We start from the raw sequence: 27,052 nt of genomic DNA, 5'->3' as shown, positions 1-27,052 counted from the left end.
ATATTATCTTGTTTTCAACAGATAGCATAAAATATTACTTTCTTAACATTCTGAATGCCATTCATACACAGCAAGCTTGTTGTGTGTGATCATTCTTTTCTGTTTGAAAATACTCTCGGGTATTCTGAAGGATAATCTTTAAACCTGAAGATGGATGCTTCTTTTCCTTCTGATAGTTTCCTCAAGCATTATATAGATTCTTCAAGGTTTGAGAACTTGAGAATGTGATTACATTGTCACAGACTAATATGGCAGTTTGATATGAGGTGGTGAGCATCTAGTTTAGGTGTGCCCAAAACCTGGCCTGGGGGCCACTTGCGGCCCTCGGGGGGGATTCAGTTTGGCCGGCAGGGAGCCCCAGTCTTCAATGAGCCTCTGGCCCTCCAGAGATTTGCTGGAGCCTGTACTGGCCCAACGCAACTGCTCTCTGTGTGAGGATGACTGTTTGACCTCTCACCTGAGCTGTGGAACAAGGGCTCCCTCCGCTACTTCCTGTTGCATGCCTGTGATGCAGCAGTGGCAGCGAAGGAAAGGCTGGCCTTGCTTTGTGCAAGGCCTTTTATGGGCCTTGAGCTACTGCAAGACCTTCATTCCTTCATTCAAGTTCCATCGGTAATAAATTCATTTATGTAAATTTATTCAAATTTTAAATGTAGCTTAGTTCTTTTTTTCCCCTGACATAGTGTCAGAGAGCCCTTGTTGCCAAAATGTTTGGACATGCCTGATCTAGTTCATTGTAGCTGAAGTCCTTACTGATGATTACAGGACTTCTATAAATGACTTTTTTCTGCTACATATGGGTTCTTAAGCCCTTCATCTGTAATGGTGTCTGAATCTGTAGCTTTCCCTACGTGGTTTGCAAAGTGTTGGGCAAACCATAGCCATGGCCAGACTTTGGAAATTTCTGGGTTCTTGTGCCTCTGGGGTACACCATGTTGTGAATTAAGGAAACCTAATGTGAGCTGAGTGGAACTTAAACCAGTGTACAAAATGAGAAGCAACAGGTACAAAAAACCATTTGCCAAAAGTGTTTATACTGACATTTATAAAAACTGGTGTGTTGTGATGGTTAATGTGTTGGATTTGGACACGGAACACTTAGATCTAAATCCCTGCTCAGTCATGAGGTTTACTGAGTGATCCTGGGCCAATATCTCTTAGCCTCAGTGTCCCTAACAGGATAAAAGGCGGGAGCCATATACACTATTCTGAGCTCCTTGGAAGAAGGGCAGAGTACAAATGAGAGATAATGTTAATATTGCATAAAGACTTGAAAGGGCTGGCATTAAACTTCTATTACATTTCTATCCTGCCCTTCTTCCAAAGAGTTAATGATGCCATACAAATTTTTGTCCTCCGGATTTTATCTTTGCAGCATCCTTGTAAAGAAACTGACTGAGAGGGAGTGACTGTCCCAGGGCCACCCAGTTAGCTTCAGGGTCTCTCTGCTCCTTCTCTGATATTCTAGCCACTAGGTCATGCTGGGTGTCCAATGAGAGGTTCATTCTACATAAATATTCTAAACAAAGGCTATGATCAAGCACAGTGTTCTGCTGTAACCACAAGCCAAAAGAGATGCACCACATTCCTTGGAAAAACCAATCCACCTTTGGTAGTTCTTGATGTGTCTTCAGTGAAATGATTTGAAATTTTGGCCTTGGCCACCAAAGAGATTCTTTTATTGAATGCTAATAACAGTTCAGTAAAACAACAGATGGAAAGCAACATATCCTCTTGCAAAATTGATGCATGTGTCTCTCTCCTCCTCCCACCCCAGCTGCAAAGTAATTTTATGCCAGATAGTTTTGAAGTTGATGATTGTTGTGGCCAAAATGAAGAGCCTTGATTTGAAGATTGTCAGTTTCAGCAATTAAATCTAATTCCCATAGCTCTAGCTGAATTTCTGCTGAAATAGTTGATACTGGTAACAGTCTTGCATTTCATATTTGTCTGCAAACTTACAGAGCTGGGTATCATACAGGCAAAAGCTGTGCTTTGAAATTTTAAAACATTCCATTTATACAGAGATATTTAGAAATACCTTTCTGCAGGTGTCTTGCCAAAGAAGCATTTAAAGCTTATGCTTGGTTTCTATAACCATAAGTCAGGCTCCCCTATTTGCTTCTTCTCTCCCTGTGATTTTCCCCTTTATCAGTTGGCATGTAACTCATGAAGTAGGAATACATGCAGTGGGCAATAAGGAACAGTGTACAGTAGTTAATCCTGCTACCCCCATTCCCCACAAGTTTAGGTTGATGATGGTACAAAATTGTTATAAGCTGTACATTTTTAAATGCTTTCAATTTCAAGAAAGCATCTGAAAACTGTGAAACTTGCAATGTAGAATTGAACTTCCAGTTTGAGTCATGAGAACACAGGTGGAGAATCTAAGTGTGTGGGCTTTTTTGTTTGTTTTTTGGGAGGTCATTGCATGCACAGTACTTAAAATGGCATCTATTGTATTCCTGCAGCCATCTTAACCGCACTGAAGTTTTTGCTTTCAGTGGGTATCACCCAATGGAAGGCACCAACAACTGAGCCATACCCAGATTACACACCTGCTCTTTAACTTTATTTCAAAAAAAGAGCAATATTGTTCATGGTAGTGAATCTAAGCATACAGTTAAACAGAACTGAATATTTGTGAGTAAATTTCAGGTATAGACAACTGCAAAACGTTAAGGCCAACAGTGAATTCCAAATGTGGCCTATGTATTTGTGTGAAATGTTCAGTGTTGCAAATTCTATAATATGCAACAAATGGAAGGTATTAGCCATTATGGAAGAATCAAATGCTTCTAACACAAACATGAATGTTCATGTTGGGCAAGGTTTGAGCAGCTGAGCTGTTTGGAAAATGAAAATCTTTGAGCAAATAAGGACCTGCTAGCTTCTGCATCTGCCTATTTGCATTTTCAATTCAGAGCTGACAGTGCTGTTTCCAAGAACCAAGTTGCAACTAAATCTGCATATCTGTGTGTTGGGGAAGGTTATGAAAATTTAGGGCGAAGTTTTTAAACTGAGTTGGGATTCACTTGGTGTGTTGTGACCCAATTTCTGGTAGGTCTCTGAAGAGCCTCTGAAGAGATAAAATGTGTGATGGAAAGATCAGGTAACTATAGGTGTGTTGCTTAATGACAGATAGTTCTCTGTATCTGTTATGCAAATAGGTTGTTAAGTGAACATCCAGCCGCATCTAGGGCCTTTGTTGTGTAAACACACTCCCCACTGGCTGCTGGAGACTGAGAGCCTCTTCTTTGCATTAAGAGCCTCTTTGTTGTGAAAGTCACTTTGCTGCAGGCTATGGGAGACCTGATTGTCTCTTTAAAGATCCTCTTTGTTGTGGTTTGATCACTGACATATATGCGGCCTGTCATTAAGTGGAATGTTGTTAAGTGACGCATACCTGTAATGGCCTCAAATCCTGAGGCTATTCAAAAATCCTATAACAGCTAACTGCCCTGCAGAAAGCTGAGCTCTTGCAGTTTGCAAGCTTGTGTATATAGATGAAAAAATATAGATGAAAAAATATTTGAGCATTTTTTTTCTGATGTCTTTTTCCAATTATGTCAATGACAGGTAGTGGGGGCAGATGAACGCTGGGTCACATAACTAAGAGCGCAGTCCCAGTGCGCTTTCTCAGTAAGTCCTTTGCGCTGACCTGGGAGTGTTGCAAATGTTCCATAAGGCACATTTGCACCTCCTCAGGAGTTAGTTGGACCAGTGTGGAGAATTTGGGAGGGTGCGGGAGAGTGTTTTGGGGCAAGAGGAGGGTAGATGGACTAGGCCTGGGAAGGGAGTGGGATTGGCCTCTGGCATTTAGGCTACATCCTAACCCCCTCCCCCTGAGCAGCCCGGCATTACACAGGACTGCTTGGATCTCTGCCAGCGGTTTCGCTGGTGCAGATCCGAGTAGCCCCATTGAGGTGGTTGTGGCATTATTCAGGGTAAGAGGACATAAGTCCCCTTACTCCAAGTTGCACTCCTTTCAACTCCTAACCTGCGTTCTATGTGGTGCAAGCCTGCCTATTCCATCGCAGGTTAGGATTGGGCTGTAAGCCTTGAAGCTATTCATCAGGGCTGTCTTATTACAAGAAATGGATGAAGTTTTTTTTTCAAGTAAATAAATTATTGCTTGTAAATAAAACTATTTCTGGATCACCTTCTAAAAAAAGTTTCATAAAGTTAGGTGGGTCCTGATAAAGCATCATTTTGAAAAGTGTGAGAATCACTGATTTTAGTAAATCACTGATTTTAAAAATCGGAAATAAAATCTACAACCTAAAATTATAATTCTTTCATGGCCTGCTGCATAATTTTTTTAAAAATCCTAAGCACTAACAGCTAAGACAAATGAAAGTCTAGTTGTTCGGGATAATTCTGTTGATTTGGTGTGTTTCTAAGAGAGATAATACTTTACCCCTTGTACTCTGGGACACATGCCTGAAGACAAAATACACTCATGTATCCTCAACTGAACGTGCATGTGTAAAACTGAGCATGAATTCATTCTCAGCGTATTTCCCATAAGGTGTTTGATTATAAAAACAACTGAAGACCAATCAACATTTGGTGACAACTGTGCCCTGGTCCCCCAAAATTTAGGAAAGTGATGTGATGAAGCAGTTTTGGTAGCATTTCAAGATGATGTTCACTCACCTATGATTCCCACCTCCATAAAAGAGAGTTTAATTTTTACTGTTAACAGTTACATTAAATTTTTAAGTCTATGATATCGTGCCTTGATCACATCCCTGTGGAAGGAGAAAGATGGCATATAAATACTTTTTTAAAATTAAAGTTTCATAAGAAATGTTGATCTTTGTGTGTCTGAAGGTTTTGGGTTTTACTTTGTGAAATGGTGGACATGGTGACAGTGAACTTTAAACGAAAAACTTTTTAAGGTCTACATGTTGAATTGGGCTGCTCTGCAGGCGGAACAAGTGTTCCACCAGTGCTGACTGTCTTATGGTAGTTATAAAAAACACTCTGGAGGCATGTGCTTCCAGAGCACTGGAGGGGAAGGCCAGAGGCTTCCTGCATGCACCGGCTGATTCAGGAGGACCCGTCAAGGCAGGTAAGTTGACTGGGGAGGCAGGACATGGTGGGGGCGGAATGGGAGGTGGGGAATAAGCAGATCGGGTTAGGAAGGAGCAGAGGCAACCACTGAATCCTAGCCCCCTTTCTGGATCTGATCCCATGGAGTGCAGGTCTGGGTATTTATTATTGTATCTCACCTTTCTCCCTGTAAGAGCACTTAAGGCGGCTTGATTTAAAAAAACCTACAATAAGAGAAGTAGCTGGGTGTCAGCATATTAATGACACCCTACCCCAAATCTCTGAATGTCCTCTCCCAGCAGCTTCATATAAATGTTAAAAGGCATGGGGGATAGAACTGAACCTTGTGGCACCCTGCACCTCAAAAATCAGGATGCTGAGCAGTCAGCCCCAGCACCACCTTCTGGGAACTGTCAGCCAGGAAGGAGAGGATCCACCACAAAACAGTGCCTCCAAGACCCAGCACAGCCAACTGAATCAGGAGGACACCATGGTCAATGGTGTCAAAAGCTGCCATGGGGTCCAGCAGATCTAACAGGGACGCACCCCCATTATCCAATCCCTGACATAGGTCATCAACCAAGGCTGTCTCTGTCCTGAACCTTAGCCTGAAGCCAGACTGAAATGGATGCACTGGAGACTTACCGGTATATGTCTCCAGGACCCTCTGGTGTGGAGCACAGGATGTGGTGTGGACCACAGGATCAGCAGTAGCCATTTTTTGTGCTGCTGCATTGGTGGGCTGGTAGAATGGCATTGAATAGGGCTCTAAGAATGTAGTCCTAAGTGTTTACCTGCAAGTAAGTCCTGTTTGACTCAGAGGGATCTCTTTCAGAGTAAAATCACGTTTAGTGTTGTGCTTCATGTCTGAGTAAAATCTTGGAAGGCCTTATAAACAACCGTGTAACTTGTTTTGTTCTTAACATCCATTGTGTATTAGTAGCATCCATGTATGTTTTGTATTTCTTTGCATGTACATGAATATGCTAGTAGTGTAGTGCAGGGGTGTCCAAACTTTTTGGCAGGAGGGCCTCATCATCTCCCTGACACTGTGTTGAGGGCTGGGAAGAAAGAATTAATTTACACTTCAAATTTGAATAAATTTACATAAATGAATATATTGGAGATGGAACTTATGTGAATGAATGAAGGTCTTGCAATAGTTCAAGGCCTATAAAAGGCCAGCATTTCCGTCGCTGCCACTGCTGCATCACAGATGTGAAGCGGTATGCAGTGAAGGGAGCCCTTATCCCACAGCTCACGTGATTTGCATAACTAAAATTAGAGTTGATGGAGTAGGAAGGAGGCCTTTGTAGTCAACCTGGCTTGTTTATCACATGACTAGTATTCTTACTTAGACTACAGTAGTATGAACAGTTTATTACTCTTTATGGTGAATGTAGATGTCCTCTTGCAAAGGGATGATATTGCTTATGAATGTAACTGCACTTGCATGGTTTGGAAATAATGCCAGTGTCTGCACCTACGTCTGTCAGATGCCAGCAGAACTTTATCTTTAGCTGCCACACTGAAACTTTTAACTATCTCAGAGCAAGGAAGGCTTGGTGTGGCTTTAACAGGAAGAAGTATATTTAGATGAAAAATTCAGTGGAAACAACTTCTACATCTGCTCCAAAACAGCAGTCGTCCTGACCAACTAACTTGGTTAGAATAATTTTCTGGTGGCTTATCAACCAGAATTTCTGGTAGCTTATCTGATGTAATAATATTCTGGTGGCTTATCAACCATTAGTATAATGTCAAAGGAGCTAGCACTCTTTCAGAATTAAGAAGGAATTAAAGGGTCTGGCTTAGTCCTTTGACCCAATGGGCAGGAGGTCTGGTCTAGAGCAGCGGTCTCCAAACATTTTGGCCAGAGAGCCGTATCAAATATCTGGCATGGTGTTGAGGGCTGGAAAAACATTTAAATATAAAATTTATATAAATAAATTGGAGACGGAACTTAGATGAGTGAATACATGAATGAATGGGCTCATTCCTTCAAACTCTCATGTCAAAACACCCTCCAGACACAACCAGAGCACAGTTCCAGTCATGTTTGGCCAAGTGGACCAGAGGCTTTCAGGGGACAAGAGGCTGGCTGCGGGCTGCATCTGGCCCCCAGGCCGGGGTTTGGACACCCCTGGTCTAGAGGGTAGAGCTGCCGGTAAGGCCAAAGATTTAACATCGACAAGTCGCCAGTTCAAGATCACCGGAAGCCTCTGTGGGTGGTGAGACCTAGAACGCTGACAAGTTGAGCCCTTTTGGGTGAGAGCCAAAAGAAGCCGGCTCTAGCTCTTTCTGTGAGAGGGAAAAGAGCTGTCTGTCAGCATGGGAGTCAGTGTGCTGCCAGAAAGTCACTAGACCATGAGAGATCCACCTGTAGATAGTTCTTGAAAGACAGAACTTATTTGCGATTCTAAAAACCCCTTCAAGCGTTTAGAGCAGGGGTATCCAAACCCTGGCCTGAGGGCCAGATGCAGCCTGTGGAGAGCCTCTATCCGGCCCGCAGCCAGCCTCTTGTTCCCTGAAGCCTCTGGCCCATTCAACTGAATATGACCGGAGCTGTGCTCTGGTTGGGTCTGGAGGGTGTTCTGAGGGCCCGACAAGTTGAATGAATGAGCCCATTTATTCACTCATCTAAATGCCATCTGTTATTTATTTAAATTTTATATTTAAATTTTTTTTCTGGCCCTCAATGCCATGCCAGATATTTGGCCCACTGCCCAAAAAGTCTGGAGACCCCTGATTTAGAGAAATCCTACCTGTGTCAACCACCTTGAATAAAGCTGGAGTAATCCAATGGCCAGAAAAGCGGTATATAAATACCAGTTATTTTCTTCATTATGCATCCCAGGTATTCAATCCCATTTGTGCACTGAGATATGGGCTACTGAAGTGCATGGTAATGGGAGAAGGCTCTCTTGCTTTTTTGAGGAGAAGGAGGTAGTGAACTCTTTGCCTAGGTGTTGGTTTACATGAAAATAAATGGCGGCCCAATCCTATGCCAGCAAGCAACTGCGGAACAGGCACACACGTTGTTGCAATCATGCCATTAGGCAAGTTGTAGCAGCATAGGGGCCCACAATGCAAGCAGCAAGTCCTGCTCTGGCTTCCCACTGCTTCTCAGCCAAAGCAGATAGGCTGACTGCTGGGCAGTAGGAGGCAGGGGAGGTGTTACAAGTTGGGGAGGGTGGGGCGATTCAGGACGTGGAGGAGGTGGGGATGGTGGCAGGGCCTATCGCTGTGTCTTAGCCCCCCTCCTGGACATGGAAGTCTGGAAGGCCCAGATTTGCAATATTACTGGCGCATATCTGAATACCCCCATACAGGTTCCTGGGGCTTTACCTGGGGTAAGAGGACAAATGTCTCCTTCCCCCGAGGAGACCTCCAGCAGCCTCCAGTGTAGGAGCCTGCGGACTTTCAGCCTCACAACAGAAGGGTTTTCTTGCCAAAAGGAAGTTGGGTCATTCAAATATTACACCTTATTACCAATAATAATATTTTTAAAAGCTTGTTTTTCCTGTGCATTATTCATGAAATAAAAGCATTTTAATGTATCAAGGTCTTTAGGTTTGTTGGGAAAGGATTTAAAATGATAGGTTCACACACCTGACCATCTTTATTTTTGTGTCTTATAAAGCAGCTCATGGTCTTACAAGATTGATTCTCTTCACAAGAACTCGTCTCTTTTCATAGGCAAAGCGAAGACTGGAGCTAGGAGAATGTGGACAGCAGTTTCTAGCTGAAGGATTAAGGACACCAAAGGGGAAAGGGAGAGCAGCAACTAGAAGTCCAGATAGTCCAAAAAGTAAGGAACGTTTTCTGCTTTAAAAAATGTGGCAAAGTTCTGTTAGTTCTTCAGGACTTTTGAAATTATTTTAGATTTAGAGTCTCAGGTGAAATAAATGAAAAATCACACCTTACAGAGAACCAATATGCAAGTATGCAGTAGTGCAGTGTTCTTCAACCATTGGGTCATGATCCCAAAGGGGTTATGAAGCTTCATTTGGGAGGTCATGGCGACTTTTCAAAGCCTGTGCAAGAGAGGGCTTTGATCCAATCCAATCATGGTACTGCTTTATCAAAACTGAGTTCTTGATATAATCCTGCATAGCCTCTTCTTGCTGTCTTGTCTGGCAGCTCCAAAGTCTGACCCTTCTCAGACTGCTACCTTACAGGGTTGTTGTGATGACACAAGAGGTAGGGCAAAATGGAATGGTGTGGGGTGGGTGGTTTGGGTCCCGGGAATGAAGGCAGATTAAGTGGTGGGTCTCCAGTCTCATACTTTATTTATTGGGCTCATGGCATTAAAAAGGTCGAAGATCACTGCAATAGTGTATTCTGAAGTAGTCTGTTTCTTGGCTAATTTTAGCCAAAGAGAGGGAAGGCGCAGGGTATAGAAAGGCTGTGGAGGGATGGGTTAAAATTGCTAAGTGGAAAGGGGAGGAAGAATTGAGACTATGGGAGACAGGCCTATACAGCACTCTGAAGTTTTGAAAATCTTATTGAAAACTCTGGACTCTTACCTTTTTATATATCTTTAAAATCTGTAATGTAGCAAAAATTTGCTGCAATTTACAAACTTAGGGCCCAGTCCTAACCAACTTTCCAATGCTGGTGCAGCTGTAATGCAGCCCTGAGGAAAGGGAACAAACACTCCCTTGGAGATGCTTCCATGACTGCCCCCTTACTGCAGGATACAGCACATGCTCTGACACAGCTGCACCAGTGCTGGAAAATTGGATAGGATTTGGCTCTTAGTGAACAACACACAACAGCATGAAGCATCTTTTGACATTCTTCTGGAACTAGACAGGTGCTATCTCTAGTTTTAAAGTGATGAGAGAAAAAGATGTTCCCCGCTAGATTAGCTCAGCAAACACCTGATCTGTTTCAACACAGAAACCAGGACATATCCTCCAGCTTTGGAGTTGGCCTTCACTTTGCTTTTCTGTTTATCCCCTCTTTATTTTTCTCCTTATCTCTGTTTCATTTTGGTTAGTCTTATACTAACTGATCAGTATTCTTTTCAATTTCTTTCTTGTTTCTTTTCTACTTACTCCTGCTCTTCATCTACAGGTTTTGTAAAGGCTTTGTTCTGGGGTAAGACGGATTTTAATTGGAACCATTCTAATGCTATCCTAGTTCTTAGCAGTGAGATATAACTTTTAAATAACATTGCCTGCATTTGAAGTGAATTACCTCCAATGTTCCTTTCATTTATAATATTCTTTGAAATAAAGGTTGCAGTTAAAACACTGGGTAAAATATCACATTGTCCAGTGTGACTCGCTTTAATTTGTAGAAGAAAAATTTTACTTAATCTCTTGCATGTGATTTTGCAGTCATGAAGGTTTTTGAACCTGAATGGTGGGATAAAAAATCTTTTAAATAAAATTTCTCATATAAATTTGATTTATAATTTTATGATCTGATGATCTTGCCTCAACGAATGTGTGTAGATGGACAGAACCTTATCCAGTATAGTAGGAAGACTTGAAAGTTGGTATCTCAAAGACAAGCCATGGAGAAAAGTGTCAAGCTAAGCTATTCCTTAAACTAGTGGTTCCCAAACTGAGAGCCAGGGGTCCTCTGTGAGCTGTGGAAACCAGCCGGGGACCCACGGAATTCTCAAGGGATAAACTCGCTGTCCTATACAATGCATAGGATTGTAGCCCAAATGGGGAGTTGTGGCCAATGGCTAGTAGGTCAAGTGAGCCACCAGATGGAAAAGTTTGGGAACCACTGCCTTAAATGTATACCAAGTCCCCAACTTATGTCCCAGTTCTATTTTGGAGATTTGCCTGGAAATTGGACATAAGTTGGAACAGCACGATCACATTTGTACAAAAACATAAATCCATATGGAATGTGCCTGTGTGAAAGTGCCGATGTGATCTTCTGTAAGTCAGTTGTCCATAAGGTGAGGACCCAGTGAACTAAAACTGGCTCTGAGTGGTCCTTGGTTCAACATAGTAAGTGACATGATAAAGCCTTTTAAAATGAAAATTTGTGTCAGAACTCTCATGCTGTACACTTTCCTTTAAGCTCCAAAATCGCCTTCAGAAAAGACACGCTATGATACATCCCTTGGTCTTCTCACAAAGAAGTTTATTCAGTTGCTGAGCCAGTCTCCAGATGGTGTTGTAGATTTGAATAAAGCAGCAGAAGTTCTAAAAGTACAAAAAAGGAGGATTTATGACATTACCAATGTCCTAGAAGGCATTCACCTCATTAAGAAAAAATCCAAAAACAATATTCAATGGATGTAAGTATACAGCTCTGTATTCTTGACAGGTATCTGTTGGAGTGTTGCTCTCAGATTTCACCATTGTAAAGGTTCCTTTCCGAATTCAGAGATAGTTACCCTGGTGGAAATAGCTTCCTAAGAAAAGTAAACCCTGTCTCCTCTTTGAACCATCTCATGATACTACCTGACTTTTTTTAAAGACTGCAACTCGCATGGAATATACTGGGTAGGGTCATGTGGTTTGGAATTCAGTACCAAAGACAGTGTCCTTTAATTTTCCAAGTGTTCGGGACCAAGAGGTGTTTCTTATCTCCATTAAGCTTTGGTTGCCAGCTTCTAGGGGCCTTTGTTTACTGTTGTTGAATCCTGGAATAGATGATGCAGCCAAAGTGTTTCATGTGCAATCCCATGGCTTAGTCAAACATGCAGAAACTGCATGTAGTGCTGCTTCCTTCACCATGATCTTTCTTCAGATTGTAGTGGGTGACACTGCATATCCTACCATGTTAAAGAATCAAACTTGCAGTATAGAAATCTAGCACACTGTGCAAGTGGTAGGATAGAACTTTTCTCTTAATGTGTTACCTTTCCATATGCTTGGATTTCTTTTTAACATAGTATTTCCTCATCCCATTTACGTGTAGCTCAAAAATATTCAGGAAGGTTTATACTGTGTCCAAATTCTGCATGCTTGAACTGCTCCTTGGATAATGTGTGTGTGAAGCATTTTGGACACATGGTAGTTAAAGACTTTCTTCTTGCTTAGCTTGTGCTGCTTTCATTGATAGTTTAAACATTGCTTGTACTGAACCATACTTGACTGTTGAGAGGAAACTTGGGCAATGTCTCTTTGCATTGTTTAGAAGTATAGTGAGGCAAAAGAGCATTAAAGGTGAAAGAAGAGTTTGGTGCATATGCTTTTGCCATCAGAAGTTCTCAGCCCATCTGGAAAGCTGTTGTCAATTATACAATGCTGACTGGATGGACTTGAGAGTGTAAGGCAATGTATCTGTTGCCTTTCTACTTACTCGTTTTCTGCTTATGTCAAGTTCAAGCATGATCTCAGGCAGTGGCATACAAAGGTCATTTGGCACCTGCGGTTCATACATTTTTGGCACCTCTCCATGACAAAATTATTTTCAATAATACAGGTCCAGCCTATTTATACAAGGATTTTTTATACACGGATTTGACTCAACACCTGCAAATGAGAAGGAATATGCTGATCCCTGGAGAAGGGGAAAAATGCATCCCTTTAAAATCAGTTTTAAAAACTGAACAGCCTCCTTAATGAGAGAGAGGGCAGCAGGTTAACAATCCATCAATCCTCAGGACCCTTCCCTTCCCCCAGCAGAAAGAAAGGTAATCATTTTGCATTGGTGAAGGGAGGGGCTGAGTGAAGTGCTGATGGATTGTCTTCTTAATGACTCTTATCTTAGAGTCAAAAGGTCAGCAAGGGTGTTTTTCAATCACTGGAGCAAAGAAACTTTGTTTTTTTAAATTGATTTGCTATAGTGTGTTTTTTATCCACTTGAGTGGTTGGAATAATTAGTCTCAATCTGTAGTCATGAAATGAGATGAGTAATAATAATGGCCAGGGAAGAAGCGCAGACAATGAACATTTTCTTTTATTGAACTTCGTGTATATATAATATATATACTAACTTTGTATATTTCTATTTGTATATTTATATAACTTTGTAACTTCATATATAATAATCATACCAATAAACAATTGAAAATAAGCTTAAAGAAATAAATTCTTGGAAAAAAGTTTAAGCATCTTGGACACTTTTTGGACACCCCTGTGCAGCCTGGCACTTGGGGCCAAGGACACCCTGACCACCCACTTCATATGCCACTGACCCCAGGAGAAAGCTAACCTTAATATGATGTGGGGCAGCTGAGGCGAAGATTGTGATTTGCCTAACACAGGGATGGCATTGGAGGTCTGGCATTGAGTAAATGCCCATCAGTGGCATCTGACCTAGGCAATTCCTGAACTCATTATCAGTGGTAGTGCCCAGTGCACCAGAAAGGGGTAGGCAGCGAATGCCATGGGGGGTTCAGTGCAGAGCTTTGCCCCCGGGCTCTGAGGAATTTGGCACTTGCCTGAGGTTATATAGTGAGTTGAGAGACTTGAACCAGGAGACTTCTAATTCATAACTAGCACTCTTAACCACTCTTTTACATGAGATGAACTCTTGATTTGTTGCAGAAGAGCAATTCTTATCAAAGAAGTGACACAAATTAGACTAAGAATTTTGAAATGTACAGTTCCTTGACAAAAAAAAAAAAGATGCTTCAAAGACCGGTGGTTTTTTCATGCTTTCTTCAATTTAAGCTATTTTTTTGAAACAGAAAATAGATGGAATAAGAACCAAGAATCATTTTTTCTTAGACTGAAATCTGTTGTTGGCCTCCTGCTTTCAAGCCTGAATGCAGAAGCACTCCACTATTTACCAACAGAGTCTCCATGCGAGAAACTCGTTTTATTTCAGATAAAACTTAACAAATGGCTTAACCAATTTAACAAATGGCTATGAAGTGTCCACTTGTTCGTTCCTTTGTAGGGGTTGCAGCCTATCCGATTATGGAGGCATGTTGGCACACTGTCAAGGCTTGTCTAAAGAAGTAGCAGAACTCAACCAAGAAGAGAAGAAATTGGATGAGTTGATACAAAGCTGTGCTCTTGACCTCAAGCTGCTAAAGGAAGATTCTGAGAATTGTAGATATCCTTTGATAACAGATGAAACAAAATACCTCAAAGAATTCTGACGCTTCCCTGCCTTTGTCTACTATGGGGTTGACATTTGACATGTTCAAGGTGGTAGTGAATTATATGGTGACAGACTGCAGCAAGCATGAGGCTTAACTGCTTCTGTCCAGGTACTGTAAATAGCACCAGGAGCATCTTGTTCAGTCTATGACTGGTGAGGTTTTACAGCATCTAAAACAAAATTTTGCCAGATTGGACAGTGTGGCATATGACGGTTACAGCTAGTTCTTGTTTGATGTTTTGCCATTATACTGTGTGAATTCTAAGTGCATGCAAAAATAAACCTGCATCTTTCTTCTGTAGAACACCAGAATAGGTACCTTGATATGCTTGAATTTGGACAACTCTAGAAGAAGCATTAGACATGGTTCTACACTGATTGGTGTATATAAAGTGTACCAACTTTGCTGGAAAGTTCTTGCCTATCACTGCATTTAGAAACTCTAGCTCTCTTCAGTTTCTCTAGGAAAGCTCAGATTCATTTGTTATAATCTAAAACAGATATTTAATAAACAACTCATGCACAGAATAACTTCAGAATGGTCTCTTCCATTGCTTCTTGTGCATATATTCAAAACTAGATTCAGATTGCATGTGTTTCATTGTTTAGCAGCAGCTGACTTTATTAATTACATCATTGATTTTAAGCTGGTGTGCAAATTCTGATGGATGAAGTGCTATTTTTAAACAATTCTTTAACAATGGATTACATTAGCTTATGTAAGATACGAAGATATTCGAGAAATTAGTAGCCTTAAAGACCAAACTGTTATACTTGTGAAAGCTCCTCCAGAAACAAAACTTGAAGTGCCTAACCCAGTAGAGGTAAGAACAGCTTCTTTTCTTGAACAGTATAAATCAGTGGTTCTCAGTTCTGCTTGGACTTTGCAGGGGCAGGCTGGGGGCGGGGTGGAGGTCCTGATGACACTACAGTGATTGTGGTGCTGCTGAAACCAAGGAGCTTTGACATGTACCTGGAGGATCCAGGAGGCTTGCAGCTCGCTGTGCAGATCTCCACTGCTGCAAATAGCTCCAATTGGTGATTGGAGCCCACTTCTGGTTTTCAATCAAAAACCAGAAGTGGGTTCTAATCACTGATTGGAGCTATTTGCAGCAGTGGGGAGACCTGCAGAGGGGGCTGCGAGCATCCTGGAGGCCAGTGTGACCCTCCCCCAGTTTGTGTAAAAGCCCCTTGGTTCCAGTAGCGCTGCAATTGCTGTGGCACTATTGGGGCACCCATTTCTTGGCCTCTCCCCTTAAGGGGGAATGGCCCTGTCCCAGACTGGTGGGTCACGAATCACTAGGGAACCAGAATCACTGATATAAATCTTTAATGGCCTAAAGTTTGACTTTCTTTTCTATGTAAATGGGCAAGGTGCATAACATAATGCATAAATATTTCTTGGTGTGTGTGTGTGCGCGCGCACGCATGCATGCATGCAGCCTGTTCACTGAACAGAATAATAAAACAGAAAAAAATTTTGGAAAACATTCCAGTCTCTTACACTATGACCTTATGCACAGTTTCCTGGGAGTAAGCCCAATTGAACACAGTGGAACATACTTCTGAAAAGACATGCATAGGATAGTTTCTGGAACCTGAAAGTCATAATCTGTTTCTTTCTTTATGATCACTAGAACTTGTTTTACGCTCATAGGTTGACTTCATTTAGTCTTCCTCACTTCATCTCCTACTATGTTCGTTCTGTTTTCTAACAACCCAGTCTGCTTCCACTAGCCCTCTCTGGTTTCTTCACTCACTGCTGTGCTGGTTCTCTGTAATTCGAGCTTCCTCTCCATCAAATGGCTCTTCCCAAGCTCCATAATATACCAGCAAAACATTTCTTTACCAGCGCCATCACCTGACTCAGTTTTGCACAACCCTTACTGCTCATATGACTACCTTTTTCTCTGCTAGCTACTGAACAGAGAAGTCCTCTGGGCTTCTAGGTCAATCATGGCAAGAAATTAATATTTAGTAATAGCATTTGTTGGAGCAATTCTGATTAGCTTCAAGCTTGGAAGCTTTGCCTCAAGTTAATATGTATAGGATTGCAGCCTTAATACCTGAAAATACATCTTGTTGCTTGGTAGGACTTTTGTGTAGACCAGCATAGGATTGTGTTGTAAGAGTTAAAAGCCCTGTGAGGTTGCATGTCATTGTTTGGCATCTTAAAACATTGTCCTGAGGCTAAGGTAGATCTTTAGAAAGACAGTATATTAGGCTAAGAATGTTACCTGGTAAGTTCATGAATTTGTCTTTGCCTCCTATATGATTAAATTTGTGCAGACTCTTGTAAAGCAGTGTGGAACAGCAACACACTTTGAACTACCAGCACACTAGGCCCTAGTGAGGATAAATCATAACTCTACTATCACTACTTGTAGCAACCTGTTATTAAAAGATATGCTAAGAACTGGAATGTTTTCTCTTGGCAGAACAAGCTAATACACTTATCTAGTACCCAAGGGCCTATTGAGGTTTATCTGTGTCCAGAAGAAACAGATTCCTACAGTCCAGGGAAAACACACAGTCAGGACCACAATGGAAATATCTCAAGAAACATTTCCAAAGGTAACTTTTTGTTAATTGATCATGACCAAAATGTTAAGTTTCAAAATAAAGCTGTAATTTAAACCTGTACTAAACACGTATTGTAGTGTATGATGTGCTGAATGCTAGAATACCATAAGGAAGCCCCCAAGTATGTTTTGTTGGGGGGGGGAGGAGACATGTCCTTCTCTACTTCTGTCACTATTTAGTATTACAGTGCTGCTAATTTGGTGCCCAGGATGGCAGCCCAGGTTGGATGGCAAAGGAAATGCTAAACAGGAAACTAGTTCTGGTATGCACATTCTGTCCCTCTGCGTATGTTGGGTTTGTGGTTCAGTGTTGTATATTATGCATTTTAGGTGATGCTAAATATGTGTAAGTTCACTTACAAAGAAATGAGAATCAACATTTCTTTGGAGGCAGAATCAATGTTTCCGGCACATTTGTCATGCTCAGAGCATGTCTCACACACAGGTGGCAGGTGACTCTTATCCTGCCCCCTATTGCCTAGCCTAATTTTAGGAGGGTAAGTTGAGTTTTCCATCACTCCCTTTTCTGCTTTGCTTGCAAGCACTCTTTGACTTTACCCAAGGAGAAGAAAAGAGCTGACAAAGGGTGTTGGCTTTATGCCAACATCTCACTATGTCTGGAATAAAATGGAGTCTAGAGGCTTTTCCTCAGTCAAGTTGATGGGGGTTTGCTAGTTTTTAAGATTCTGAAAAATGTTTATGAGCAACTTGCTCATTTTTGTGTGTTTAAGTGTTCTTTGTTTGTTTATGGTGTTTCCCATAACAGACTTGGCTTCTGATAACTCAGGAAGTGTTGACTGCTCAGTAACTACAGCAACCATCTCTCCATTGGCCTCTCCAACCAACCTTCTGCAGCAGACAGAGGACCAAATTCCCTCCAACTTTGAAGGGCCATTTGTAAGCTTGTTACCTCCTTTATTTCATGAAGACTACCTTCTTGGCCTTGGTGAAGAGGAGGGCATCACTGACCTCTTTGATGCTTGTGATTTAGAAAAATTTCCAGCTTTGGTGGATGAATTTTTATGCAGCTGATTAATTTTTATGCAGCTGATTATTCCTTGTCTCTTCCTTCCACCTCCCCATCTCTATCAATAAATGTTTTTTAAAATGGAACCAGAATACCTGCTGTCATTCCACATTGTTCCCTATTCCCTTGCCTTAACCTTTGTTCCATTTCAAGAATGGCATTTAGAGTGCTTGAAATTTTGTAAAGAAATACTTTCTTAAATAGAGCAAATACAGAACTGCATACTTTCTTATCAGAGTTACCTTAATCTCAGATTCCGGTGACTATTGATTTGGCAATTTATAAAAGAATGCACACTAAAGTGAGGGAATAGTTACCTTTTCCCCAGTCTGATTTACAGCATCTACAAGCTTTGTGAAGGGCTCCAAGAACTATTTTGGTTGCACATAGCAATTCTTCCTTAATATTTCAAGCTGTGCCTTCTGTGGAGTGAGTGTCTTAAGTCTTAGATTGTATCTACAGTAATAGTAAATGCAAAAAAAATTGCAAACTACAAAAAAGGAAGTGTTGAAATGGACTTACTCCAACACTTGCTGGGAAACGTTTAACTTGTTCTCCATGCTGTTTTTGAGCTGAGAGGAAACGCCTTTGAGGAGAGGTTATATCCTCAGAGTTTTTCATATAAAATACTCTAAATGGACAGTATATTGTTTTATCCTGAATTGCGTAGAGATGACTCTGATCCAGCACAAAGTTGGAAGCTAATGGGGCTGCACATGTGAAAAGTTTTGTTTACTTAAAAACAAAAACACTTTGCAATCTTCTGGATCAGCTGTTCCATAGGGGGTACAAAGAACTGGATTCCTGTTGTCTCAGTCATTGGTGAGATTTCAGTTGTTTTTCTGAAGAGATACACATGGGCAGTCTAAGCTGTTAGACTGGGCTGGAGAACTGTACAGCACCAGTTTGGGGGTTGATGCAGCTAGGGATACTTGCAAAGAAGTCTGTTTTCATATGCATAATAACCCCTAACTGGATGAGGGCAACCACTTTTCTCATAAGAACTGAAATATGTAAAACATTTTTGTATGTCAGGAAGTGTCTTTAAAATATAAAACAAAAAATGTGCAGTTCAGTTTTCTGTTCCCATAGTGCAATAGAACTGGTACATAAAGTTTTGCGGTACAGAGTGGAGCTTTGTGTTAAGTGCCTGCTAAAGTTGCACTGTGGGCTTTTCCTCCCTAAGGGATACTGTTTAAGCCAAGCTCCACTTATTCAGCACATTGTTTATTTTAGTGGGTTAGTTGCCTCTGCTTCCAGTTTTGGGAGCTGATACAAAGCTGACATTTCTCCCAAAGTAAAAATAATATACCTGTCAGTACTTTTTTGAGTTTTAATTTATAAGTTTTTGCTGAGAGAGTTTTCTGAAATGAATAGAATTCATTTGTCTTGCATCCAGTTATGTAAAATGTTGTCACTTTAGATTTAATTAGTTTAATATTCTCAGCAGTTAGTAGTACTTTATATCTTTCTATGCTTAATAAAGTACTAAAATGTTTTGTGTTTAAAATATATGTGCAGGCTTTCTGGTACCACTGAGATGCTGCTATAGACACTTGCAAATGAAATGGCTGAGTAAGAGTATGAAAGCTGTATGAGTGAGCCTTGAAATATAATTGTGTGAAAAGGGCAACACAGTAAGAACTGTTAAACAGTATTAAGTGTTTATATGTGTACAGACATGTGCATAGTTATTTCATTGGTTATTTAAGTTGTGTGTTCTTAAACTTTAGTCATCTAACCATTTTGTACTATAGGAATTTGTAAAACCTGCCAGAATATTTTATAGCTGGTTTGTACCTTCCTGAAAAAATTTTAAAAAGTGGGTATGTAAATAAAAAATACAGTATTTAAAGTCTGTCTTGTGGAGGAAAGTAAAAGGTATGTAAGCATGAACGCTTTATGGGATGAAGGGAGTCCCTGTGGGAAGAATGAAATGAAATAGAAAAAATGTGTTATGTCATTTGTACAAATTATATACTTTCCCAGTGTGTGGCTGACTAACCTATATATAGCTTTGAATTGTATGCTACTTCTACAAATCTTCTGTAAAATAATGTAAAAACAAAAAAAAGGTTTGCATTTGTAAAGACAACCTGTTCTCTGGCTGTGAACTTGCTTCTTCCAATATATGTAACTGACAATTTTTTAATGGTAATCAATAAAAAAATTTATATCGGTATATAAATATTTCCTTTTGAGTTACTATGTTGTACTTTCAGTTGCACCCATGGGTTGGCAATTCCATTTTATGCCAGTGCCCCAAATAAATCCTAGCAGTGGAATGAATGGGTTGCTATGCTCTTTTATTTCTGTACAAGAAATTTGTCCTGTACAAGAAACTGTAACTAAGCTTATTCCAGCTGATTTTAAACATTAAGACCTCCTTTTCTACAGCTTGTAGCCTGGAACCTATGAGGCTACATTGGGCTTAGCTAGTTACCTCAGTACTTATAAACAAACTGGAAAGCAAAGTTAGGCTGAGAGTGATACGTCCAAGCACAGCAAGCTTCATGTTTAAGCAGCATTGTTCTACTTTGAACCAATGTTCTACTTTGAGACTCACTCCAATCATTGCATCACATTGGCTATATAGTATATTTGCTGATCTTGCAAAATAATTGGTTAGGGAAGAGACGAGAGGGATATATCCAAGGAGTAGGGAAGAGAAGACAATGAATTTGAGTACTGGTGCAAAGGTAGGGAGATGGAAGTACAGAGGTTACTTCTTTTACCTGGCCTGTAAAGGGCTGTGCAAGTTGTACTGTTATGAGGGACTGCAGCTATAAAGGAGTGCAATCAAATGCTTGGCTTTACTAATTCTTTTCCATGTTCCAAAAGCAGTTCTACCTTGAGATGTTCTCTGGCAAATATTTGCCAAATCAGAATGAATAACAATGCCCAATGAGTTGTAATGAGTCAGGGGAATGAGACAGAAATATGGCCTTAGTATGTAATAGTAGCTATATTAGTGGGGCAGCAGAGGAATAGTAATGCCTAGGAGGAGATGAGAGAAGTCATGGTCCAATGAAAGTAGAGTTGGAGAAGGAGACTTGGGCATGTTAATGTTCTCTCTGCAGAAGCACACGTGGCCTCTGGGACAGCAAGTGCCTCTGGGAACAAAGTGCCAGGTAAGGCACCACGAGTTTAGCATCTGGGCGAGTTCAGCAGCAGGGTGAGGAAGCCAGGGCCCCAGACACTGCCCTTTTCTTCCCTTGAGAAGCGGGCAGCAAACCAGTGAAGGGTTTAAGTACTCCTAAATAAAAACAACAAAAAAAGTTATGCAGTCAGACAGCCAGCAACAGGGTGGGGGCTATCCAGTGTTTTGCATCAAGTGCAACATGTATGACTATATGCCTCGGGCATAAGTCATGGGTGTGTCCTCGGTGGAAGGAGCTCCAGGGACTCGGGGAACTTGTCTGCTCCCTTAAAGCCTTGGTGGCTGACCTGGAGAAGCAGAGGCAGGCAGAGAAGGACCATGGGGAGTCTTCCAGGGACAATCAGGCTTCATCCCAACCTCAGGCGTGCAGCTCCTCAGCTGCCTGGGTGGGAAGTCTCGGGGCTGGAGGAAGTCATCCTGGAGAGGAGGGAAACTATCCCCTAGGGAGGACCCCTTCTCCAGGGGACTGGCCCGTATCTGAATGCACTCAGGATACTTCTCGGCAGGAGGAGGGTTGGGGGCTTCTTGTAGTGGGGGAATTCGATTATTAGAAACAGAGGGGTTTGCGACCACATGGTGACTTGACTGCCTGGTGCGAAGGTTGCGGACATCACTTCTCGTCTAGACAGGCTGGTAGACAGTGCTGGGGAGGAGGTAGCAGTTGTGGTGCATGTCAGCACCAACAACGTGGGCAAGTGTAGCCGGGAGGTCCTGGAGGCCAAATTTAGGCTATTAGGTAGGAAGCTGAAAGCCAGGACCTCAAAGGTAGTGTTCTCGGAAGTGCTACCTGTTCTAAGCGTAGGGCCAGCTAGGCAGGCGGAGATCAGGGGTCTCAATGCGTGGTTGAGACGGTGGTATAGGGAGGTGGGGTTTAGATTTGTTAGGCACTGGGGAACGTTTTGGAACAAGCGGGGCCTGTAGAAGAGGGACGGGCTTCACTTGAACCAGAATGGAACCAGATTGCTGGTGCATAACATTAAAAAGGTGGCAGAGCAGCTTTTAAAGTGATCCCTGGGGGAAGGCCAACAGGAGCTGAGGGGCATCCAGTTTGGGACGCAGGATGAGGATGGGAGGTTAGAGAACAACAAGACAAAGGCAGAGTAGGAGAAGAAATTGGGAATGGTAGCATGATGGGATGTGATAGACGGTTTGGCACAGTGAGAGGATGCAGGGACAAAGGAGCTAATAAGCAGCCCATCCTGGGGCATTCCGTGTACAAATGCTTTGATGCAAATGCCCGAAGTCTACGAGCAAAGATGGGAGAACTGGAATGTCTGGTGACTAGGGAAAACATTGACATAGTGGACATAACGGAAACCTGGTGGAATGTGGAGAATCAGTGGGATACCGCAATCCCGGGCTATAAACTCTACTGGAGGGACAGGCAGGGGCGTGTTGGAGGTGGGGTGGCAGTTTATGCTAAGGAAGGATCCAGCAAAGTAGAGATTGAAGGTGGGTCCAACTCCACCGTAGAATCTCTGTGGGTTAAGTTACCAGGCCTGAGGAGCGATGTAATACTGGGGGTGTACTATTGTCCTCCAGACCAGAAACCGAAAGGGGACCTTGAAATGAGGAAACAGATCAGGGAGGTGATAAGGAGGGACAGGGTTGTAATCATGGGGGACTTCAATTATCCTCATATTGACTGGGTCAATTTGTGTTCTGGTCACGAAAAGGAGACCGGATTCCTGGACATACTAAATAACTGTGCCTTAGAGCAGCTAGTCATGGAGCCCACCAGAGGACAGGTGACTGGATTTAATATTGTGCGGTACTCAGGACCTGGTTAGAGATAGCAATGTTACTGAGCCATTGGGGAACAGCGATCATGCTGGGATTCGTTTCGACATGCACATTGGGGGAAGAATACCGGGCAAATCTCTCACAAAAACCCTTGACTTCCAATGGGTGAACTTCCCTCAAATGCGGAGGCTGGTTAGAAGGAGGTTGAAAGGGAAGGTAAAAAGAATCCAATCTCTCCAGAGTGCATGGAGGCTGCTTAAAACAACAGCAATAGAGGCCCAGCAGAGGTGTATACCGCAAAGAAAGAAGGGTTCCACTAAATCCAGGAGGGTGCCCGCATGGCTGACCAGCCAAGTTAGAGAGGCTGTAAAGGGCAAGGAAGCTTCCTTCCGTAAATGGAAGTCTTGCCCTAATGAAGAGAATAAAAAGAAACATAAACTGTGGCAAAAGAAATGTAAGAAGGTGATATGGGAGGCCAAGAGAGACTATGAGGAACGCATGGCCAGCAACATTAAGGGGAATAATAAAAGCTTCTTCAAATATGTTAGAAGCAGGAAACCCGCCAGAGAAGCGGTTGGCCCTCTGGATGGTGAGGGAGGGAAAGGGGAGATAAAAGGAGACTTAGAGATGGCAGAGAAATTAAATGAGTTCTTTGCATCTGTCTTCACGGCAGAAGACCTCGGGCAGATACCGCTGCCCGAATGGCCCCTCCTGACCGAGGAGTTAAGTCAGATAGAGGTTAAAAGAGAAGATGTTTCAGACCTCATTGATAAAATAAAGATCAACAAGTCACCGGGCCCTGATGGCATCCACCCAAGTGTTATTAAGGAACTGAAGAATGAAGTTGCAGATCTCTTGACTAAGGTATGCAACTTGTCCCTCAAAACGGCCACGGTGCCAGAAGATTGGAGGATAGCAAATGTCACGCCTATTTTTAAAAAGGGAAAGAGGGGGGACCCGGGAAACTATAGGCCGGTCAGCCTAACATCCGTACCGGGTAAGATGGTGGAATGCCTCATCAAAGATAGGATCTCAAAACACATAGACGAACAGGCCTTGCTGAGGGAGAGTCAGCATGGCTTCTGTAAGGGTAAGTCTTGCCTCACGAACCTTATAGAATTCTTTGAAAAGGTCAACAGGCATGTGGATGCGGGAGAACCCGTGGACATTATATATCTGGACTTTCAGAAGGCGTTTGACACGGTCCCTCACCAAAGGCTACTGAAAAAACTCCACAGTCAGGGAATTAGAGGACAGGTCCTCTCGTGGATTGAGAACTGGTTGGAGGCCAGGAAGCAGAGAGTGGGTGTCAATGGGCAATTTTCACAATGGAGAGAGGTGAAAAGCGGTGTGCCCCAAGGATCTGTCCTGGGACCGGTGCTTTTCAACCTCTTCATAAATGACCTGGAGACAGGGTTGAGCAGTGAAGTGGCTAAGTTTGCAGACGACACCAAACTTTTCCGAGTGGTAAAGGCCAGAAGTGATTGTGAGGAGCTCCAGAAGGATCTCTCCAGACTGGCAGAATGGGCAGCAAAATGGCAGATGCGCTTCAATGTCGGTAAGTGTAAAGTCATGCACATTGGGGCAAAAAATCAAAACTTTAGATATAGGCTGATGGGTTCTGAGCTGTCTGTGACAGATCAGGAGAGAGATCTTGGGGTGGTGGTGGACAGGTCGATGAAAGTGTCGACCCAATGTGCGGCGGCAGTGAAGAAGGCCAATTCTATGCTTGGGATCATTAGGAAGGGTATTGAGAACAAAACGGTTAGTATTATAATGCCGTTGTACAAATCTATGGTAAGGCCACACCTGGAGTATTGTGTCCAGTTCTGGTCGCCGCATCTCAAAAAAGACATAGTGGAAATGGAAAAGGTGCAAAAGAGAGCGACTAAGATGATTACGGGGCTGGGGCACCTTCCTTATGAGGAAAGGCTACGGCGTTTGGGCCTCTTCAGCCTAGAAAAGAGACGCTTGAGGGGGGGACATGATTGAGACATACAAAATTATGCAGGGGATGGACAGAGTGGATAGGGAGATGCTCTTTACACTCTCACATAATACCAGAACCAGGGGACATCCACTAAAATTGAGTGTTGGGCGGGTTAGGACAGACAAAAGAAAATATTTCTTTACTAAGCGCGTGGTCGGTCTGTGGAACTCCTTGCCACAGGATGTGGTGCTGGCGTCTAGCCTAGACGCCTTTAAAAGGGGATTGGACGAGTTTCTGGAGGAAAAATCCATTATGGGGTACAAGCCATGATGTGTATGCGCAACCTCCTGATTTTAGGAATGGGTTAAGTCAGAATGCCAGATGTAGGGGAGAGCACCAGGATGAGGTCTCTTGTTATCTGGTGTGCTCCCTGGGGCATTTGGTGGGCTGCTGTGAGATACAGGAAGCTGGACTAGATGGGCCTATGGCCTGATCCAGTGGGGCTGTTCTTATGTTCTTAGGTCCTCTCATGGATTGAGAACCGGTTGAAGACCAGGAAACAGAGTGGGTGTCAATGGGCAATTTTCACAATGGAGAGAAATGAAAAGCGCCCCAAAGATCTGTCCTGGGACTAGTGCTCTTCAACTTCTTCATAAATGACCTGGAGACAGGGTTGAGCAGTGAGGTGGCAAAGTTTGCAGATGACACCAAACTTTTCCAAGTGGTGAAGACCAGAAGTGATTGTGAGGAGCTTCAGAAGGATCTCTCCAGACTGGCAGAATGGGCAGCAAAATGGCAGATGCGTTTCAATGTAAGTAATTATAAGGTCATGCACATTGGGGCAAAAAAATCCAAACTTCGCATATAGGCTGATGAGTTCTGAGCTGTCTGTGACCGATCAGGAGAGAGATCTTGGTGGTGGTGGTGGACAGGTCGAAGTGTCAACCCAGTGTGCAGCGGCAGTGAAGAAGGCCAATTCTATACTTGGGATCATTAGAAAAGGTATTGAGAACAAAACGGCTAATATTATAATGCCATTGTACAAATCTATGAAAGGCCACACCTGGAGTACTGTGTCTAGTTCTGGTCGCCACATCTCAAAAAAGACATAGTGGAAATGGAAAAGGTGCAAAAGAGAGCTACTAAGATGATTGCTGGGCTGGTGCACCTTCCTTATGAGGAAAGGCTAGGGCGTTTGGGCCTCTTCAGCCTAGAAAAGAGACGCCTGAGGGGGGACATGATTGAGACTTACAAAATTATGCAGGGGATGGACAGAGTGGATAGAGAGATGCTCTTTACACTCTCACATAACACCAGAACCAGGGGACATCCACTAAAATTGAGTGTGGGGAGAGTTAGGACAAGAAAATATTTTTTTACTCAGCATGTAGTAGGTCTGTGGAACTCCTTGCCACAGGATGTGGTGGTGATGGCATCTGGCCTGGATGCCTTTAAAAAGGGATTGGACAAGTTTCTAGAGGAAAAATCCATTACGGGTTACAAGCCATGATGTGCATGTGCAACCTCCTGATTTTAGAAATGGGCTATGTCAGATGCAAGGGAGGACACCAGGATGCAGGTCTCTTGTTATCTGGTGTGCTCCCTGGGGCATTTGGTGGGCCGCTGTGAGATACAGGGAGCTGGACTAGATGGGCCTATGGCCTGATCCAGTGGGGCTGTTCTTATGTTTGTGATTTTATGCTTTAAATGGCCAGAGCCTTGGAGAGGAATTTTATCTGGGGTACAAAGTTTTTTTTGAGCCCCTTCCGAAAGGGGGAGGGGCGAGTGGGGGAAGGGTGGCAACAGCTGGCCTAGTCCTTTGACCCCATGTCTCCTGGGCTTCCTGATGGTAAAGCCCAGGTCTACCTGTCTGTACATTGTTGGCAGTAATAATTTTGGTTATATGGAAAATCAAACACACTTCTGAATCTCTTTTAAACACAGAAAGCAAATCATTGTAGAAAAGTAGCATCATTTAGTTATATTATAATTATGAATATAACTAGACAGGAAAGTGTCCTGTGTGCACCAAAACATTCTTCTGCAGCAGCTGCGGTCCGGCAGCTGAGTCCCTAAGCTCCAATACACTCCATGGGAAGTGCATCCATGAGCCAAAGAGCTACTGGGGCAGGCCGGTTTCCTCCCGGATTTGACACTTAATGAGTGTTGAGGATGCATTCCTTAGCCCACTGCATATGGCTGATGGTAGCAGCTGTCTCTGCTTTTCGATGGGGAGGCTCTGCCTCCCCACCCACCGCACGTCCTGTGTAGGGTGCCTCACACAGTGGCAGTGCTCACTTAGAAGTCAGTCCCAGGACAGTCCATGGGGCTTCCTCCCAGGGAGACGTGGCCAGGCTCGCAGCCGCAGAACCCCCTGCTTGTGGCGGCCTTTCCTCTCTGCTGCGCTGGCGAGAGCGGGTGGAAGTTCCAAGCGGCCCCCTCCTTTTCGCGAAGCGGCGACGGACTGACCTGATTTGTCCTCTCCGGCTCTCCGTCGCGAGGCCATTTTTTTGAGCGTG

The 27,052-nt window shown here is 42.9% G+C and overlaps 1 protein-coding gene across 1 annotated transcript in view; it reads left to right on the top strand.

The window, feature by feature from the left end:
• E2F3 (E2F transcription factor 3) overlaps positions 1 to 19,872 on the top strand; it is a 28,559-nt gene extending 8,687 nt beyond the window's left edge. The window contains exons 2-7 of the mRNA XM_066623986.1: positions 8,758 to 8,869; positions 11,110 to 11,329; positions 13,885 to 14,043; positions 14,801 to 14,915; positions 16,530 to 16,665; positions 17,440 to 19,872. Coding sequence (XP_066480083.1) covers positions 8,758 to 8,869; positions 11,110 to 11,329; positions 13,885 to 14,043; positions 14,801 to 14,915; positions 16,530 to 16,665; positions 17,440 to 17,705 — 1,008 coding nt within the window. The 3' untranslated portion in view covers positions 17,706 to 19,872. The remainder of the gene's footprint in view (positions 1 to 8,757; positions 8,870 to 11,109; positions 11,330 to 13,884; positions 14,044 to 14,800; positions 14,916 to 16,529; positions 16,666 to 17,439) is intronic.
• Positions 19,873 to 27,052: the final 7,180 nt, after the last annotated feature.

This window comes from Tiliqua scincoides, chromosome 4 (genome assembly GCF_035046505.1).
Source record: "Tiliqua scincoides isolate rTilSci1 chromosome 4, rTilSci1.hap2, whole genome shotgun sequence".
Taxonomy (NCBI): Eukaryota; Metazoa; Chordata; class Lepidosauria; order Squamata; family Scincidae; genus Tiliqua; species Tiliqua scincoides.
Note: the sequence above shows the minus strand (reverse complement) of the source record. Positions and strands in the feature narration are given on the sequence as shown.